Below are 18,902 nucleotides of genomic sequence, written 5' to 3'. Positions count from 1 at the left end.
TAGACAGAGTCTTGCTCTGTTGACCAGACTGGAGTGCACTGGCACAATCTCAGCTCACTGCAACCTCCACCTCCCAGGTTCAAGTGATTCTCCTGCCTTAGCCTCCCAAGTAGCTGGGATTACAGGCGCATGGCACCACGCCTGGCTAATTTTTGTATTTTTAGTAGAGATGGAGTTTCACCATGTTGGCCAGACTGGTCATGAACTCCTGACCTCAGGTGACCCACCTGCCTTGGCCTCCCAAAGTGTTGGGATTACAGGCGTGAGCCACTGGGCCTGGCCTATTAATGGCTTTTATTTATTTTTCTTGTCTAATAGCTCTGGCCATAACTTCCAGTACAATGTTGAATACCAGTGGTGAAAGTGGGCATCTTTGTCTTCTTCCTAATCTTAAGGGGACTGTTTTCAGTCATTCACCATTAAGTGTAATGTCATTTTCATAAGTACACTGTATCACTTTGAGGAATGTCCCTCTATTCCTAGTTTTATAAAAGCTTTTATCTTGAAAGTGTTGTGCTTTAGTCAAATGCCTTTTTTGGCATTCATTGATTTGATTATGTGGGTTTTCCCCCATTTTTTCATTAATATGATGTATTAAATTGATATTCTTATGTTGCTGCACCCTTACATTCCTAGGATAAATCACACTTGATTATGGCGAATAATCCCTTTAATATGCTGTTGGGTTCAATTTCCAATTTCGTGGAGAATTTTTTAACCTATATTATTAAGGAATATTGGCCTGTAACTTTCTTCTAATATCTTTGACTGCCTTTGGAATCAGAGTAATGCTGACCTCACAGAATTAATTATAAAGTGCTCCCGTCTCTTAATTTTTTTGGGAAGAGTTAGAGGAAGACTGGTATTAATTCTTCTGTAAATATTTGGTAGAATTCACCACTGATGAGGCCATTTGGTTCCTTACTTTTTTTTGTTGGGAGATCTTTGATTACTGATTCAAACTCTTGCAGGTCTGTTGAGATTTTTTGTTTCTTCTTAAGTAGGTTTAGGTAATTTGCATGTTTGAAGGAATGTGTCCGTTTCTTCAAAGTTATCTAATTTGTTGTTATATAAATCATAATATTTTTATACTCCTTTTTAATGTTGTAGTGTTGGCAGTAATGTCCTTATTTTCTTTTCTGATTTTAATTATTTGCATCCTCTTTGTCAGTCTAGCTGTCAATTTTTTTGATCTTTTCAAATAATCAACCTTCATTGATTTTCTCCATGTTTTTCTATCCTCTGTTTTATCTCTATCCAATTTTTATTATTATCTTCTTTCTGCAAGCTTTGGGCTTATTTTGCTTTTCTTTGTCTAGTTCCTTAAGGCATAAAGTTAGATTATTGTTTTAGATCATTTTTTAAAATGGCATTTACAGCTATAATTTTCCCTCTGAGCACTACTTTCACTGCATCTCGTAAGCGTGTTTGTTGTGTTTTCACTTTCATTCATCTAAATGTTTTCCTATTTCCCTTATACTTTCCTCTTTGACCCATTGGTTGTGTACAGTGTGTTGTTTAATTTCCACATACTTGTAAATTTCTCAAGTTTTTTTCCCACTGATTTTTAGTATCATTGTACTGTCATTAGAAAAAATACTGTGTGTGATTTTCATATTTTAAAATTTAATAAGACTTGGTATGTGACCTAATGTATCTATCCTAAAGAAAGTTCCATGTTTACTTGAGGGAAAAAAATGTGTACTCTGTTGTAGTTGGATAGAGCTTTATGTATATGTCTGTTAGGTACAATTGGTCTATAGTGTTCAAGTCATCTACTTTTCTGTCTGGTTGTCCTATATATTACTAAAAGTGGGGTATTGAATCTCCTATTATTGTCTTGCTGTGTACTTCTCTCAGTTCTGTCAGTGTTTGCTTCATATATTTTGGAACTGTGATGTTCAATGCATGTATATTTATAAATGTTATATGTTCTTGGTGAATTAACCCCTCTATCATTTCATAATGTACTTTGTCTCTTGTAATTGTTTTTGACTTAAAGTCTATTTTGTCTGATACTAGTATAGCCACCCTAGCTCTCTTTTAGTTACTATTTGCATGAAATATATTTTTCCATCATTTCATTTTCAACGTATTTGTGACTTTGGATCTACAGTATGTCTCTTGTAGACAGTATATACTTGGATCTTCTTTTGTTTGTTTTCCTTAATCTATTCTGGCTATCTCTGTGTTTTGGCAGGAGTGTTTAATCCATTTACATGTAATTACTGATGAGGAAGGACTCACCTGTACTATTTTTTTTTTTTTGGAGACGGAGTCCCGCTCTGTCGCCCAGGCTGGAGTGTAGTGGCCGGATCTCAGCTCACTGCAAGCTCTGCCTCCCGGGTTTATGCCATTCTCCTGCCTCAGCCTCCCCAGCAGCTGGGATCACAGGCGCCTGCCACCTCGCCCGGCTAGTTTTTTGTATTTTTTAGTAGAAACGGGGTTTCACTGTGTTAGCCAGGATGGTCTCGATTCACCTGTACTATTTAACTGTTTTCCATATGCCTTAAAGCTTTTGGTTGTCCCTACTTTCCTCCATTAGTCCTTTTTTTGTGTTTTATTTTTGTAGTGAAACATTTTGATTCCTTCTCATTTCCTTATGTGTATATTTTATAGACATTTTTTGTTTACCATGGGGATATTTGATGGTTATAACAATCTAATTTTGATTTAAACCAACTTAACTTCAATAGCATACAAAAATTCTTCATATATATATGTTCCCCTCTTCTGTTATTGATGTCAGGGATTACATCTTTACACATTGTGTGCCCAATAACATACATTAGGCTTGGCATGGTGGCTCACACCTGTAACCTCAGCACTTTGGGAGGCTGAGGTGGGTGCATCACTTGAGGCCAGGAGTTTGAGACTAGCCTGGTCAACATGGCAAAATCCCATCTCTACTAAAAATACTTTTAAAAAATTAGCTGTGCATGGTGGCAGGTGCCTGTAGTCCCAGCTACATGGGAGGCTGAAGCACGAGAACTGCCTGAACCCAGGAGGCAGAGATTGCAGTGAGCTGAGATCATGCCACTGCACTCCAGCCTGGGTGAGCAAGACTTGTCTCAAAAAAATAAAAAAATAATAATTATTTTTATCCATTTGTCTTTTAGACAATGTAGAAAACAAAACATGAAGTTAGAGTCATCTCTCAGTATATGCAGGAGATTGGTTCCAGGATCCACTGCATATATCCAAAGCCATGCATACTCAAGTCCCACAGTGAGTCCTACTGAACTGAGTTCAGTAGGAAAAGTCAGTCCTCTGTATATGTGGGTTTCTCCTCCAATGAATATTGTTTTTGATTTGTGTTTGAAAAAAATCCATGTGTAAGTATCCTTGCATAGTTCCAACCCATGTTGTTCAAGGGTCAACTGTATAAACATAATTACAATACTACCTCTTATAATTGTTCATATATCTGTCTTTACCAGAAATCTTTATTCATACAACTTTTAGTTACTGTCTAGATTACTTTCATTTCAACCTGAAAGACTCCTTTTGGCATTTCTTGCTGGGCAGGTCTAATGGTAATGAATTCCTCCAGTTTCTTTTTTTTTGGGGGGGGGCTGGGGAGGGGGTGTCTAGGAATGTCTTAATTTCTCCATCATTTTGAAGGACAGTTTTGGTGGATATAAAATTATTAGCTGACAGTCCCCACTCCCCCCACTCCCCAGACTTTAAATATCAATCCACTGCTTTTCTGACAGGAAATCAGACGGTAATCTAATTGAGGACCCTCATATACGACAAATTGCTTCTCTTGCTGTGTATTCTCTGTCTGGTTTTTGAGACTTTCATTATAATGTGTCTTGGTGTGGATTTCTTTGGGTGTATCCTTAGAGTTTGTTAAGCTTCTTGTATTTGTAGATTCATGTTTTATGTCAAATTTTGTTTTCAGCAGTTATTTTTTCAAATTCTCATTCATTCTCATCCTCTCTCTCTCTATCTCTCTCTCTCCTGTCCCACAAGATATATCCTGTTCCACTTAATGGTGATGATGTTCCACAGACACTTTTGGCTTTGTTCACTTTTCCTCATCCCTTTTTTGTTTTTCAGACTCAATAATTTCACCTGGCCTAGTTTCAAGTTCACAGATTCTTTCTTCAACTTAATCAAATGTGCCTTTGAACCCCTCCAGTACAGTGTTTTTTTTTTGTTTTGTTTTGTTTTTTTTTTCCATTTCAGTTACTATACTTTTAAGCTTCAGAATGTTAGGGGGAGGATTTCTGTAAATTTATATCTATGTTATTTTGTTTATATATTTTTTCCTGTATTTGCGCATATCTTCTTTTATCTCTTTGGGCATCTTTAAGACAGATGTTTTAAGTTATTTAGTAAGTCAAACATCTGGCTTTCAGGTATGTTTTTTGTTAATGTATTTTATTTCTTTGAATGACCATCGTTTCTTGTGATCCTTGTTGAAAGCTAGACTTTGAAACTAATACTATGGTAACGTTGGAAATCAGATTATCCTTTCCCCTCAGGATTTGATGGAGTTTATTTTAAAGCATTACAGGGTGTCTCTGTGTCACAGATCAGCCTGAGTTGAAAGCTTAATGTGTTCTCAGGTCTCCTCTGTGTCTTTATCTAGTCACACATGGTAACTTTCTAAATTCCCCTGTATATATGTTTTTAATTCCCACATGTCTCACAAAACAAGGGAGCTCCTTTAAATCTCCTGGAAGCCACTTCAGCTTGTGGGGGTTTCCAAGTCCTCATCTCAGTGATCAGAGTAACAATACACAGTCAAAACACAGAACTTCAGTATTTTGAGGACAAGATGTTTATTGATCACCCTGGCTCCAGCAAACTGCTACAGAAATACAGGTTGCTGTTCCCATGGAGTAGATGGTGTTGAGTGCTGGGTAGCTGCCACCTCACTGATGGCTGAATTTGATCCAAATTAACTGAAGTTGACCAGTCAGGCTGTCTCCTGTAAGTTGCAAATGTTCAGATAAACTCCAGAGTTCCAAAATACTCACTTTAGTTTCCGCCAATACAATTGCTATCCAGGTGGATAAATTCCTAATGCTTCCTATCCACCATCTCCTCTGCTGTAAACTTTCTGACATACTATATATGAACTGATATTTCAGATTTACTCAGAGATGGCTTTGGGGACAATCCCCTTTTCTACTGCCTGATTGCAGAAGTAAACGATCAACAAAAACCATCAGGTAGAGTAAATCTTTCTTCTCCAGTTTAATCTGGAGTAAAAATAGTACAGTTTTGCAGCATATAATTACTATTAAGCAGAAGAGAATGTGTATAAACCCAGTTTTTTTGTAAAGAATATGCATGGTATGTACTTATGTTTGTAGAAGCATTATTATTATTATAATTTTTTAAGAGACGGGGTCTCGCTCTGTCACCCAGGCTGGAGTACAGTGGCATGATCATGACTCATTGCAGCCTCCAACTAAACTCCTGTGCACAAGTGTCTCAGCCTCCCAAGTAGCTGGGACTACACATATGTGCCACTATGTCCAACTAGTTTAAAATTATTTTTTGTAGAGACAAGGTGTCACAATGTTGCCCAGGCTGGTCTCAAATTCCTGAGCTCAACTGACCCTCCTGCCTTGGCCTCCCAAAGCACAGGGATTACAACCATTCACCACTGTGCCCAGCTAAAATTTTTTGGAAGATCGTACACCACACTATAAAAAGAGGGCTTATATCTTAAAGATTATATTTTAAGGGATTTAAGTCCTCTACACTATATGTTTTTGTACTGTTATTTTTTTTCAGTGAGCATTTATTACTTTAATAGTTAACACCAAAAGACATTCAACTTGGGGGTAAAGAACTAGCTAAGTTTCAACACAACCTTTCTACACCTTTCTTCTCCCTTCATAGGCAAATTGACTGTTGGATTTGCCATGTACTACTTTACATATGACTCATGGATTGGCAAGGTACTTTACCTAGAAGACTTTTATGTCACACGAGCTTACCAAGGTAAAACTAAAATTTATGATATTTATTGGGTGAAATTCAGCCCCTGATATTTCACATGGGTCCTTTTCTATGTTCCCTAAGTGCTGACTGGTCTGAGAAATAAAGGGAAAGAGTACAAAAGAGAGAAATTTTAAAGTTAGGTGTCCGGGGGAGACATCACATGTAGGCAGGTTCCATGATGCCCCCTAAGTTGCAAAACCAGCAAGTTTTTATTGGTGATTTTCAAAAGGGGAAGGAGTGTACAAATAGTGTGTGGGTCACAGAGATCACATGCTTCACAAGGTAATAAAATATCACAAAGTAAATGGGGGCAGGGTGAGATTACAGGACCAGGGTGAAATTTAAATTGCCAATGAAGGTTCGGGCACGCATTTTCATTAATAACATCTTATCAGGAGACAGGGTTTGAGAGCAGACAACCAGTCTGACCAAAATTTATTAGATGAGAATTTCCTCATCCTAATAGGCCCGGGAGTGCTACAGGAGATTAGGGCTTATTTCATCCCTTATCCGCAACCGTAAAAGACAGACGTTCCCAAAGCGGCCATTTCAGAGGCCTCCCCTTAGGAACACATTCTCTTTCTCAGAGATGTTCCTTGCTGAGAAAAAGAACTCAGCAATATTTCTACTATTTGCTTTTGAAAGAAGAGAAATACGGCTCTGTTCCACCCGGTCCACAGGCAGCCAGACTTTAAGGTTATCTCCCTTGTTCTCTGAACATCACAGTTATCCTGTTCTTTTTTCAAGGTGCCCAGATTTCATATTGTTTAAACAATTTGTGCAGTTAACGCAATCATCACAGGGTCCTGAAGTGACATTCATCCTCAGCTTATGAAGATGATGGGATTAAGAGATTAAAGACAGGCATAGGAAATCACAAGAGTATTGATTGGGGAATTGATAAGAGTCCATGAAATCTTCATAATTTATGTTCAGAGATTGCAGTAAAGACAGGAATAAGAAATTATAAAAGTATTAATTTGGAGAACTAATAAATGTCCATGATATCTTCACAATTTATGTTCTTCTGCTGTGGCTTCAGCTGGTCCCTCCGTTCAGGGTCCCTGACTTCCCGCAACATCTCTCCCTTTCTTTTTATATAAATGTGCCATGGAGATGAAGTCTTGTTCATTCTCTAAATTTTGACACAGGATTCTTTGACAGGTCTTGCACACTAAAGACAAGCCGATTAAACAGAGAAACATAATTCCAAAATTTACTACAGTTGAGCCCCCAATAGACTTTACCCAAGTTGTGGGGTTTAGTCCATAAAGATTTTCTGCCACCTGATCTAAGGCCTCAGCTCCAGGCACAATGGATAAGTGAGCTTGAAAGCCTTCAAAAATTTGTTTCTTTAATTTAGTTATGTCCAATGATAAATTATCTTCCCTACCCAGAAGGTGTCCTTTGGCCATTTCCCATGAATGATCAATCTCGTTATAGGAATATAGGGTGATACAGAAAGCAGAGGTATTCCAATCGCACTGCATTTACATGTGATGTTCGAGACTCACTACCCGATCTCCAAGCCGAAAAACAGACGGTGTCTTAAATCATTAATTTGATTAGCCAATTTTTGATCAATGCCTTTTTGAGAATTCCACATTTGGGTGGAATTGGCTTGCCAATTATTAACAAAATGAGCCGTTTGAATAGATTGATGTAATGTCACTCCGGCAGTGCTGGCCAGTGCAGCGACTGTAATTAGGCCCATGATCACAGTGATTGAAGTGAAAACAAATCTCTTAGATCTTTTTAGAATTTGCTGTAACACTTCATTAATTAAATGTATTGAGGGGGAGGATTCCCAAGGTCTGGGCAAAGTTACCAGAGTCCAGATTCCTTCTTGAGCTCAAACCAACATTACACTTTTCCTAGAGTCAAAATGGGAGTTAATACAAGTGTATAAATGACAATTAATGCATTGGATAGTTTGATTGGTCATCCAAATTTTGTTATTTCCCACTAACAGCATGTAAGGAGGCTTAACACAACTCTGTATGGGAACAGTCAGGTTGGAAGTCAAGCAGAATGTCCAGATCTACGTTGATACTGAGAGACAGGGGTGGTAGCGGGAACAATAAACAGAATAGTTTCCCCTTCCCATACTCGCAGTCCAGACATGGCAATAACCAATTTCCAAAGTTCTGGGTGTTCTGGGCTCAGAATGGGGAGTATCACATGAGGCCTTGGGGGTGGGGGGGCAGCGGGTAATGCCTTTATCTTCCCATTTTAAAGGAAAGAATGAGCTGAACCTCCTATGCAAAGTAGAATGATGATTCTTGTTCTCCCAATAAGAAATAAAATAAGTAGCCTCCAGGCATTCCTTTCCGCCAGAGGAGCAATTGTTTTTTAAATAGCCCTTGGGTGCCCAGTCTATTACTAAACCATATGAGTCATTTTTTAATATGACTGCATGTGAGTTAACAGTCTTCCCAAATTAAAGTTGTAGATGGGCCCTCAAAATTTTTAGGGCATGGTTTTCCTGCAGATTTATATTAAAAGTATGGGGTATCTCCCATTACTCCCCCTTTCATTTGTTTTAAAGTAGAAAGGGAGAGGCCAGAGATCAAATGTCCTGGTTCCTCTGTAACCGATCTCTCCGGAAGACAAGCAGCCCAGACTTGAGTTTCTAGATGGATACAATCAGGTGCATGTCCGAGGCACAGAGGCGGGTATTTATAACCCATGGTAACATTAAATGCAGTGCCTTCTTCTCCTAGTTGAGCAGGGCAATGGTCATCTGTAGCTCCAGGCATCCACACACTATTGTTAGTGTAGATTTCTGCAGGAGCATCAATCCAGGTGAGAGGTTGAATAAGTGGAGGAAAAGGCTCATAAGTCCAATAATAATAATTTTGTGTAGCAGGTAAATCAGTGTGAGAGGAAACTGGTGAGACAGAAAGTATAAGGAGAATCATTAAATAAAACCCAGTGTAAGTGAGATTGAGGGCTGAAGGAGGAAGAGAACAGAGGGATGTTATTTTCAGGCTAATAGAAATGGTGAGACTTTTAGGTTTGTAAGGAGAAAAAGAAAGGTAATCAGGAGAAGTGGGATTAGTTAGATGGGTCTCCATTGCCATCAGGGAGGACTGAATCAGACCCATTGTGATTTGGTGTGCCTGCTTCTGAGGAGTTGGCACAGATCTCACCACATCTGAGGGCAGTCTCTGACATGGACGTCTTTTCCCCGTGGTTTTCGTTGTCAGTATTCACCCGAAGCTTGAGTCTCCTGGTGGGTACCCAGACAGGGGATTGATGATCTCCTGGTGAAACACAAGTATATCCTCTTCCCCACGTTAAAACTGTGCCAGGTTCCCAGGTATTAGTTTGGGAGTTTTTCCATAACACTGGCTTGCCTTCGTTTAGGGAGAATTTTTTGCCTGTATAATAGCGTTTGGCTGCAGTTAGATTATTATCTTTAGGAACATTTAAAAAATGTAAAGTAAACAATGCCAAATATAATTGGGAGTGGGGGTGAGTTAAATCATGTTTTTGCTGTTCAGACTCTTTGGCCAATTGGGTTTTTAAAGTGTGATTGGCCCGTTCCACCACAGCCTGTCCCTGAGGATTGTAAGGGATTCCAGTAATATGGGAAATCCCCCTGTTGCATAAATAAATCAAAAGCCTTACTAACATATCCGGGGGTGTTGTCTGTCTTTATCTGATATGGAAGCCCCATAACTGCAAAGCAAGAATACAGATGTTTTTTAACATGGGCCGTGCCTTCCCCTGTTTGGCAAGTAGCCCAGATAAAACCTGAGAAGGTATCTACAGAAACATGTACATATGACAGTCTGCCAAAGGAGCTAACATGAGTTACATCCATTTGCTGTAAAGCATTAGGAGTTAGGCCTCTGGGATTAACGCCAGGTTCCTGATTTGGAAGTATAAAAACTTGGCACTGAGGACATCTGTGAACAATAAACTAAGCCTGTTTCCAGGTAAGAGCAAATTTATCTTTTAGTCCAGCAGCACTGACATGAGTGAGATTATGGAACTCCTGAGCTTCTTGGGTTGCAAAAGAGATCAAAGAGTCGACTTTATGGTTACCGGCAGACATGGGTCCTGGTAAAGTGGTATGAGATCTAATATGTCTAATATAGAAAGGGTGTCTAGTTGGCGAACCACCTGTTGTAACCTTGAAAATAAAGAAGCCAATTCAGAATTATCAATATGTTTGATAGTAGCAGTTTCTAAATTTTTAGTGGCATGTACAACATAAGCAGAATCAGAGACAGTATTTAAAGATTTGGGGAAATCCTGTAAGGCAGTAATCACAACAATTAACTCTGCCTTTTGAGCAGAGGTATAAGAGGTAGAAATAAGCTTGTCCGTAGGGCCTACATGACCAGCATTGCCATTACTGGAGCCATCAGTGAACACTGTAATGGCCTCAGGAATGCGCTGATCTTTGGTTAATCGAGGGACCACCCAAGACGTCATCTTTATAAAATCAAACAATTTGTTCTTTGGATAATGACTGTCAACGCCAATGAAATCAGTCAAGTGAATTTGCCACAGTACGAAATGTTGAAAGGTGGTTTGAACTTTGAGTCGATTTAAAGGAACTACAATTAACTTCAGATCAAATCTGGAAATTTGAAGTATTCTACACCAAGCCTGTCCAATTAATATGGCTATTTGGTCCAGAAAAACAGACAAAGTTTTTGACACAGAATGAGGAAGAAAACACCACTCCACTAAATCATTATGTTGAACTATTAGTCTAGTAGGGGAGTGTAATGAAGCGAAAACCAGAAGCTGAAAAGGCTGAAACGGCTGTACTCTAGATAACTGGGCGTTCTGGTTTCTTTCCTCTACGAATTCCAGTTCTAGTAAAGCCTCAGGGGTCTAAGTCCTGGGACCGCGGAGACCAGAATTTCCCTGCAGTGTAGAAAACAAGTTAGACAGCGCATAGGTCGGAATACGTAAAGCAGGTCTTAAATAATTAATGTTACCCAAAAGTTTTTGGAAGTCATTTAATGTTTTCAAAGAATCTCTCCTAATTTGAACTTTTTGAGGTTCAATATGTTGTTTATCAACCACCATTCCTAAATATTGAACAAGAGTGGTCTGTTGAATTTTATCCTGAGCAATGTGTAACCCAGCCTCTGTAACACAGCGGCTCAAAATTTTGTAACAGTCAATTAATTCTGTCTCAGTGGGGGCAGCAATTAAAATATCATCAATATAATGAAGAATATAGGCCTGGGGAAATTGGGCTCGAACTGGTGAAAGCACTTGTCCAACATAAAGCTGGCAGATTGTAGGGCTAGTCAGCATTCCCTGAGGAAGTACTTTCCACTGATAATGAGCTGCAGCCTCCTGATTATTGATAGATGGTACAGTAGAAGCAAATTTTTCACAATCCGATTTATGTAAAGCAATATAAAAAAATCTTTAAGATCAATAACTATGAGAAGCCAATTTTTAGGTATTAAAGCAAAAGCAGGCATGCCGGGTTGGACAGTACCCATAGGTTTAATTACGGCATTGATGGTCCTTAAATCGGTTACCATCCGCCACTTGCCTGATTTCTTTTTTTACTAGAAACACAGGAGAATTCCAGGGGGAAAGAGAAGGTTCCACATTTCCAAGTTGTAACTGTTCAGAAACCAACTGAGTTAAAGCCTCCAGTTTTTCTTTAGAAAGCAGCCACTGCTGAATCCAAACGGGTGTGTCAGATTTCTATTGGAAAGGGATAGGATCAGGAGGCGTAGCAGCTGCCACCAGTAAAAAGGATAACCTAAACCAGCCCTATTTTCTTTTACAGTAACTGGGAGAGGTTTAGTAATCCCTTCATGCTTTGGACTGAGACCAAGCCCAGGAACAAACCCCATGTTTTCCATCATATGCTGACTGGGAGCACTGTAAGAGTTATGTGGAACACTAATTTCAGCCCCCCATTGTGCCAGTAAATCTCTACCCCAAAGATTAATGGGGATTGGCGTGATATAAGGCTGAATTGTACCCTTTTGACCATCAGGGCCAGTGCAAGGCAAGATAAATGTGTTGTTATAAACTTCCTCAGCTTTTCCAACACCTACTTGTCCCGTGTTAGCGGGATGTTTAAGCCAGGAGGAAGGCCATAAACTGGAGGAAATAACAGAAACATCAGCCCCAGTATCTACTAGGCCCTCAAACTTCCTTCCTTGAACGTGTATGGTGCAGGTGGGCCATTGTTTAGAAATTACATTAATCCAATAAGTGGCCTTTTCACTGACAGAGCCCATCCCAGGGCCACGTGTCTTATCTCCTTTGTTTAAAATGGTATTAGGTAGTAAAAGCAATTGAGCAATTGACTCACCATCCGGAATGGAAACAGGAACCTTGGCAGACACGATTAATCTCATCAACAGAATCAGAATTAATGAGACCAGTATAAATGATGGTACCTTTAGCAGAGGTGGATGCCCTACCTAACAACAGACCCACCGAACCTTGAGGTAAAGGGCCAGTGACCCCCGTGGGGACAATTAAAGACAAAGAGTTAGGTAGTAAATTTAGAGGAATAGTACTACAGAGATCGACCACCCCGCCCCCTACTGCGGAGGTGGACAAGCATTTTACTGAGACAGGAGAGGCTGGGACCCATTCGGTTTGGCTGTAGGTAAATTTGTTTGTGCTGAGGGTTGCATTGGGACCACCTGAAGGAGAAACGCAATATTGGTCTGAGTCTGAAGCGTCTCATTTGATACTGGGGCCTGGGATTGGCCCCGCTCCCCATTTCCCTGGTGTTGTGGCAGGGGATTTCCATCTATATCATCTTTAGAGTGGCAATTACTGGTCCAATGTTTACCTTTGCGATAACATGGGCAAACAGTAGCAGCAGCATTTGGCTGTGTTTGTTGAGCTGGCTTGGCTGCTTTTAAGTTTTTAACAGTGCAATTTTTTCGAGTATGACCAAGTTGACTGCAATTATAGCAGGTTCCAAGAAAAGAATTAGTGGGACCAGTTTGGCTGGTGTCCTTCATGCCCGTGCCCACAGAATAGCTTTGTGGGTGTCTGATCCAATGCCTTCACAAGCTTTAATATATGCAGGCAACACCTCGTGATCAGGTAAATTTTGTTGTTGGACAGAATGCACGGCCATTTTACACTCATGGTTTGCATTTTCAAAAGCTAACATACAAAGGAGAATACCTTGAGCGCGCTCATCAAAGACAGATTTTTCAAAAGCATCTTGTAATTTAGCTAAAAAATCAGGGTATAATTCAGAGTGACCTTGTTTAACCGTGGTAAAAGAAACAGGAGCTTGGTCTGGAGCGCGTAATTTATCCCAAGCTCTCATACACACCTTTGTTACTTGTTCTGTGGTAAGACCATCAAAGTTTAGTTGGGCATAAGTATCAGAGAAACTATCAGAGCCTGTGAGCTGAGCCTGAATAACTAGTTCAATTTAGTTCAATTTAGCTGAGCCTGCAAACGAGCCTCTTCTGACCACCAAGTACAAAATTGTAAATGCTGAGATGGGGTCCGAACAGCTTTTGTCAGTCTAAAGAAAGCAAACTGACCTCCATACAAAAAGTGTGTAATACCATTTTAACATAAGGAGAAGTAGGACCATACTGAGTACAAGCATCCTTAAATTCTTTTAAAAAGGTAAGATTAAGAGGTACATAACGACGCATTTGTACCCCTTGGAAGTTAGGTGGGTCTAAGGAAGGAGACCACTATTACTCCTGCTGCCCTCCTCCCCCTACCTTGCCTAGTTCACAAGACAGGAGAAAAGAGAGAAAGAAACAAAAGTAAGATAAATAGCCAGACAACCTTGGCACCACCACCCGGCCCCAGGAGTTAAACAAAGTAATAATAATAACATCAACCCCTGGCCTAAACTACTTGTGTTATCTGTAAATTCCAGACACTGTATGAAAAAAGCATTATAAAACTTTTTGTTCTGTTAGCTGATGCATGTAGCCCCTAGTCATGTTTCCCACGCTTGCTCGATTTAACACGACTCTTTCACGTGGACCCTTTAAAGTTTTAAGCCTTTAAAAAGGCCAAATATTTCTTTCTCGGGGAGCTCGGCTCTTAAGACGGGAGTCTGCTGACACTCCCGGCCGAATAAAAAACCTCTTCCTTCTTTAATCCGGTGTCTGAGTTTTGTCTGCAGCTGGTCCTGCTACAGGTCTAGCGCGACCGGATAACTCCACATGTCTAATCCACTTGTTTCTTTGTTTTGGCATAATAAGCGTTGCACTGAAGTTTCAAGAGTAGGCATCTGAGATGGAGTCGGCATAGAAGTGACAGGAAAATTATGTGTACATAAGGGAAACTGAGGGTGAGAGGGTTGGACTTGAATGAGAGTGTGAGAAAAGGGCATTGGGGGAGCAGAAGGAGAAGTATACTGGTGATTACTGGCGTTCATGTGTGAAGAAGGGTACAGAGAAGCAGGCTGAGTGGATGGCAAAGTGACCGGTTGAGGAACCGAAACGACAGGAGGGTGAGGGGCTGAAGTGGACAGGGGAGGGACTGCGGAATTACAGGTAAATTGTAGTGTGGTCCCAGAGCCATCAGGTGATTCCAGAGATTTGAAAAGAGAAGAATTAGCATATATATGGTCCTGGGCTGTGTGAGTCGGGGCGCAGGAGCTACAAGTACCGGTTCTTCGAGAAAAGAAACAAGATCATCAGGGGGTGACCGTAATCCAAAGTCACCGGAGTTAGACATTGAATTCTCAACATCGTCAGGTGGGGAAGGAGTAGACGAAAGGAGAGGCTGATCAGATAATGAAGGCCGTGCGGGAGAGGAAGGTTGAGGAAGAGGTGGAGGGTCGTCAGATTCAGAAAACTGTGGTAACTGTAGGGGGTCATGGGATTGGTATGTCATCAGGACAGCATGTACCAAGGCCCAATCACCCCAAACAGTGACAGGAACATAATTTCCTGTGGAGACCAGTTCCCAGAATGTTGCACCAACATGATCCCATATTTCTACATCTAAGCTTCTTTTTTCAGGAAACCAAGGACAGTATTTTTCCACTGCCCTGACTAGAGCGACCATATTTTCCATAGGCACTCGAACACCGCCCTGTTTCAATAAGAGTTTAATATAGCAGAGATAAACATGATGTTTAGACTCCACGTGACCCACAGTTAACCCAGACCATATACAGACTACTCACCAGTCGTCAGGGAGTTGAACATGCATATCTGTGGACCAAACTGATGACGTTTCTCCGCACCTACCAAAGGGACTCGGGTTCCCACATGCACTTGGGAAAAAAGAAAGACCACGTGGGTGCCAGATATCGGGGAATTCAGCCCCCAATATTTCACGTGGGTCCTTTTCTATTTTCCCTAAGTGTTGGCTGGTCTAAGAAATAAAGGGAAAGGGTACAAAAGAGAGAAATTTAAAGTTGGGTGTCCGGGGAGACATCACATGTCGGCAGGTTCTGTGATGCCCTCCCAAGCCGCAAAACCAGCAAGTTTTTATTAATGATTTTCAAAAGGGGAAGGAGTGTACGAATAGCGTGTGGGTCACAGAGATCACATGCTTCACAAGGTAATAAAATATCACAAGGCAAATGGAGGCAGGGTGAGATCACAGGACGGGGCAAAATTTAAATTGCTAATGAAGTTTCGGGCACGCATTGTCATTGATAACATCTTATCAGGAGACAGGGTTTGAGAGCAGACAACTGGTCTGACCAAAATTTATTAGGTGAGAATTTCCTTGTCCTAATAGGCCTGGGAGCACTACAGGAGACCAGGGCTTATTTCATCCCTTATCTGCAACCGTAAAAGACAGACGTTCCCAAAGCGGCCATTTCAGAGGCCTCCCCTTAGGAACGCATTCTCTTTCTCAGGGATGTTCCTTGCTGAGAAAAAGAACTCAGCGATATTTCTATTTGCTTTTGAAAGAAGAGAAATACGGCTCTGTTCCACCCGGCCCACAGGCAGCCAGACTTTAAGGTTATCTCCCTTATTCTCTGAACATCGCAGTTATCCTGTTCTTTTTTCAAGGTGCCCAGATTTCATATTGTTTAAACAATTTGTGCAGTTAACACAATCATCACAGGGTCCTGAAGTGACATTCATCCTCAGCTTATGAAGATGATGGGATTAAGAGATTAAAGTAAAGACAGGCATAGGAAATCACAAGAGTATTGATTGGGGAAGTGATAAGAGTCCATGAAATCTTCACAATTTATGTTCAGAGATTGCAGCAAAGACAGGCATAAGAAATTATAAAAGTATTAATTTGGGGAACTAATAAACATCCATGAAATCTTCACAATTTATGTTCTTCTGCCACAGCTTCAGCCGGTCCCTCTGTTTGGGGTCCCTGACTTCCTGTAATGATATTACTTTTAAATACTTTAAAAATTAAAATGACATATTTTAAGGAGACAGGATTTTACTATACATATGCTGTTTTAGTTAATGTAACGTATTTCTACTTAATGAGTTTGATCACTATCCTAGATATTCTTTCATGCAGTGAACACTCAGTCACAGATTAGAAAAACATTTTATTACTTCCTCTCAAGGTTTGAACAAGCCAAGGTATCACATGGCTATATGTTTTTTTTTTTTTTTTTAATTTTGTTTTTGAGACAGGGTTTTCTGTCACCCAGGCTAGAGAGCAGTGGTGTGATCATGTCTCATTGCAACCTCGATCTCCTACACTCAGGCAATCCTCCTACTTCAGCCTCCAAAGTAGCTGGGGCTACAGGCAGGTGCCACAGCACCCAGCTAATTCTTTATGTTTTGTAGAAACAGAGTCTGTGTTGCCCAGGCTGGTCTCAAACTCCTGGGCTCAAGTGATCCTCCTGCCCTGGCCTCCCAAAGTGCTGGGATAACAGGTGTGAGCCATTGTGCTTGGTCACACAGATATACTTTTATCTTTAAAAATGTTTTTACATTTTAGGTGGTTTTCAGTAAAAAAAGATAAGAAATATACCATTATAAGACAATAGTGGCAGAGACTCACTTCTTCACTGATCTTCAAAATAAACCCAAACTCTTCTCTGACCTTTGGTACCTCATTCCAATTAGGAAAAAGGGATATGAAAGCATTCATGAGTTGTGTTTCCACAAGCTATTAATAATATAAAAAAAAATACAGAGTTTTAGATATTACTTATTTTAAACTAAAGCAAATGACTAGTTAAGTGAAATTTGCAGTTTTCATTTTGCATTGTCTATTTAAAAGGTCTAGGTATTGGAGCTGAAATGCTGAAGAGGCTAAGTCAGGTATGTATTACAGTTAGTATTGACATTCTATTCACTAACTTTTTCTTCAATGAATATTCACAAGGCATAAATTAAATCATTAATCTCACCATTTGAACATAACCCCAACATATCCTTCAAATTTCTACCCAAATTAAACTGGATTTTCAGATGATCATATACAGCATATGATTTACAGTCAATTAAAACTGATTTATATATAATACACAACCACACTATACACCCTTTTTGCTATCAAGTGAAAGTAAGGAGGAGGGAGACTAGAAAGCGTTTTTATTCAAAAAAACAGGCCCACAGTATAATATTACAAAACTATAAAAGCAAGATCTTCTTGTATTTTGGAAACATGAGAACATGTGCTCTTATAGGTACATCTTTTCTATATGATAAAGGCTTTGCAAATCAGTTTTGAGCTTTTAAAGAGGGCTTTGAAGCTCAGAACAGTGAGTTTTCTTTTTACGGCTATAGAAAAGTTCAAAAGATAACTACTATATTTGGAAGTATTATTCACACATAGTGTCTTGCATAGAGTAGACCTTCAATAAAATATATATGTTAATGAAGATTATACTTTCAAATGAAAGTAATATTTGCTGGTTTGTTTTTAAACAGATAGCTATCAGAACTCAATGTAACCGCATGCACTTTCTTGTCGTCATTTGGAACCAGGCTTCTGTCGACTACTACACTAGTCGAGGGGCTTTAGACCTTTCCTCTGAGGAGGACTGGCATCTCTTCAGGTTTAACAGAGGAGAACTCCTGGACATGGCATGGGAATAACGAAAGAGGCCTTGAAACAACTCATCCCAACATAGCCTCCAACATTTGTCTGTCACCTGAGTCTACCAGCAGTTTGACTTTGTTGTACAATACAGCAAGTGATCATCACATTCTTGTTTGAGCAGATCTTTTATTTTGAAACAGATTTTGCAGCTCTAGTCAACTTTCCATTATCCAAACCAGTATTTTTTTTTTTTTTTTGAGACGGAGTTACGCTCTGTCACCCAGGCTGGAGTGCAGTGGCGTGATCTCTGCTCACTGAAACCTCCGCCTCCTGGGTTCACTCCATTCTCCTGCCTCAGCTTCCCGAGTAGCTGGGGTACAGGCACCCGCCACCATGCCCAGCTAAATTTTTTTTGTATTTTTAGTAGAGATGGAGTTTTACCATGTTAGCCAGGATGGCCTCGATCTACTGACTTTGTGATCCACCTGCCTCGGCCTCCCAAAGTGCTGGGATTACAGGTGTGAGCCACTGCACTTGGCCTATCCAAACCAATATTCTAATGGCTAGTAGCAGTGGTGATAATCTAAAAGAGCAGATAACTGAAAAGTCACTTATACTTAGCTTTGCGCTATTTTTTACCTACCATATTTCATCAGATTTAAGATGCTTCTTCTTTCACAATCTGACATTATCTGATGTTGGAATAAATGTAATGATCAACTAGTAGCATTTGTTTGTTTGTTTTTAGAGGCAGGATCTTGCTATTTGCTCAGGCTGGTCTCAAACTTTTGGCCTCAAGCAATCCTTCCACTTCAGCCTCCCAGACATAAGCAACTCTGCTCAGCATTTTTTTTTTAATTAAAGGTATATGATATGCCTTAGATTTGATGAAATATTGGTGTTTGAACATATTCAGATCTGAGGTTTTCAAAAATTCATTTCAGGCTGGGCACAGTGGCTCACGTCTGTAATCCCAGCACTTTGGGAGGCCGAGGCGGGCAGATCAC

The 18,902-nt window shown here is 40.1% G+C and overlaps 1 protein-coding gene across 1 annotated transcript in view; it reads left to right on the top strand.

Moving 5' to 3' along the window:
* Window positions 1-17,951, top strand: part of SATL1 (spermidine/spermine N1-acetyl transferase-like 1) — a 64,268-nt gene extending 46,317 nt beyond the window's left edge. Inside the window, exons 5-8 of the mRNA XM_011927272.1 lie at window positions 5,106-5,186; window positions 5,866-5,967; window positions 17,131-17,171; window positions 17,784-17,951. Coding sequence (XP_011782662.1) covers window positions 5,106-5,186; window positions 5,866-5,967; window positions 17,131-17,171; window positions 17,784-17,951 — 392 coding nt within the window. The remainder of the gene's footprint in view (window positions 1-5,105; window positions 5,187-5,865; window positions 5,968-17,130; window positions 17,172-17,783) is intronic.
* The last annotated feature ends 951 nt before the right edge of the window (window positions 17,952-18,902 follow it).

This window comes from Colobus angolensis, unplaced genomic scaffold, assembly GCF_000951035.1.
Source record: "Colobus angolensis palliatus isolate OR3802 unplaced genomic scaffold, Cang.pa_1.0 Scaffold705, whole genome shotgun sequence".
NCBI classification, from domain to species: Eukaryota; Metazoa; Chordata; class Mammalia; order Primates; family Cercopithecidae; genus Colobus; species Colobus angolensis.
The sequence above is the reverse complement of the archived record's forward strand: the minus strand, read 5'-3'. Positions and strand labels throughout refer to the sequence as shown.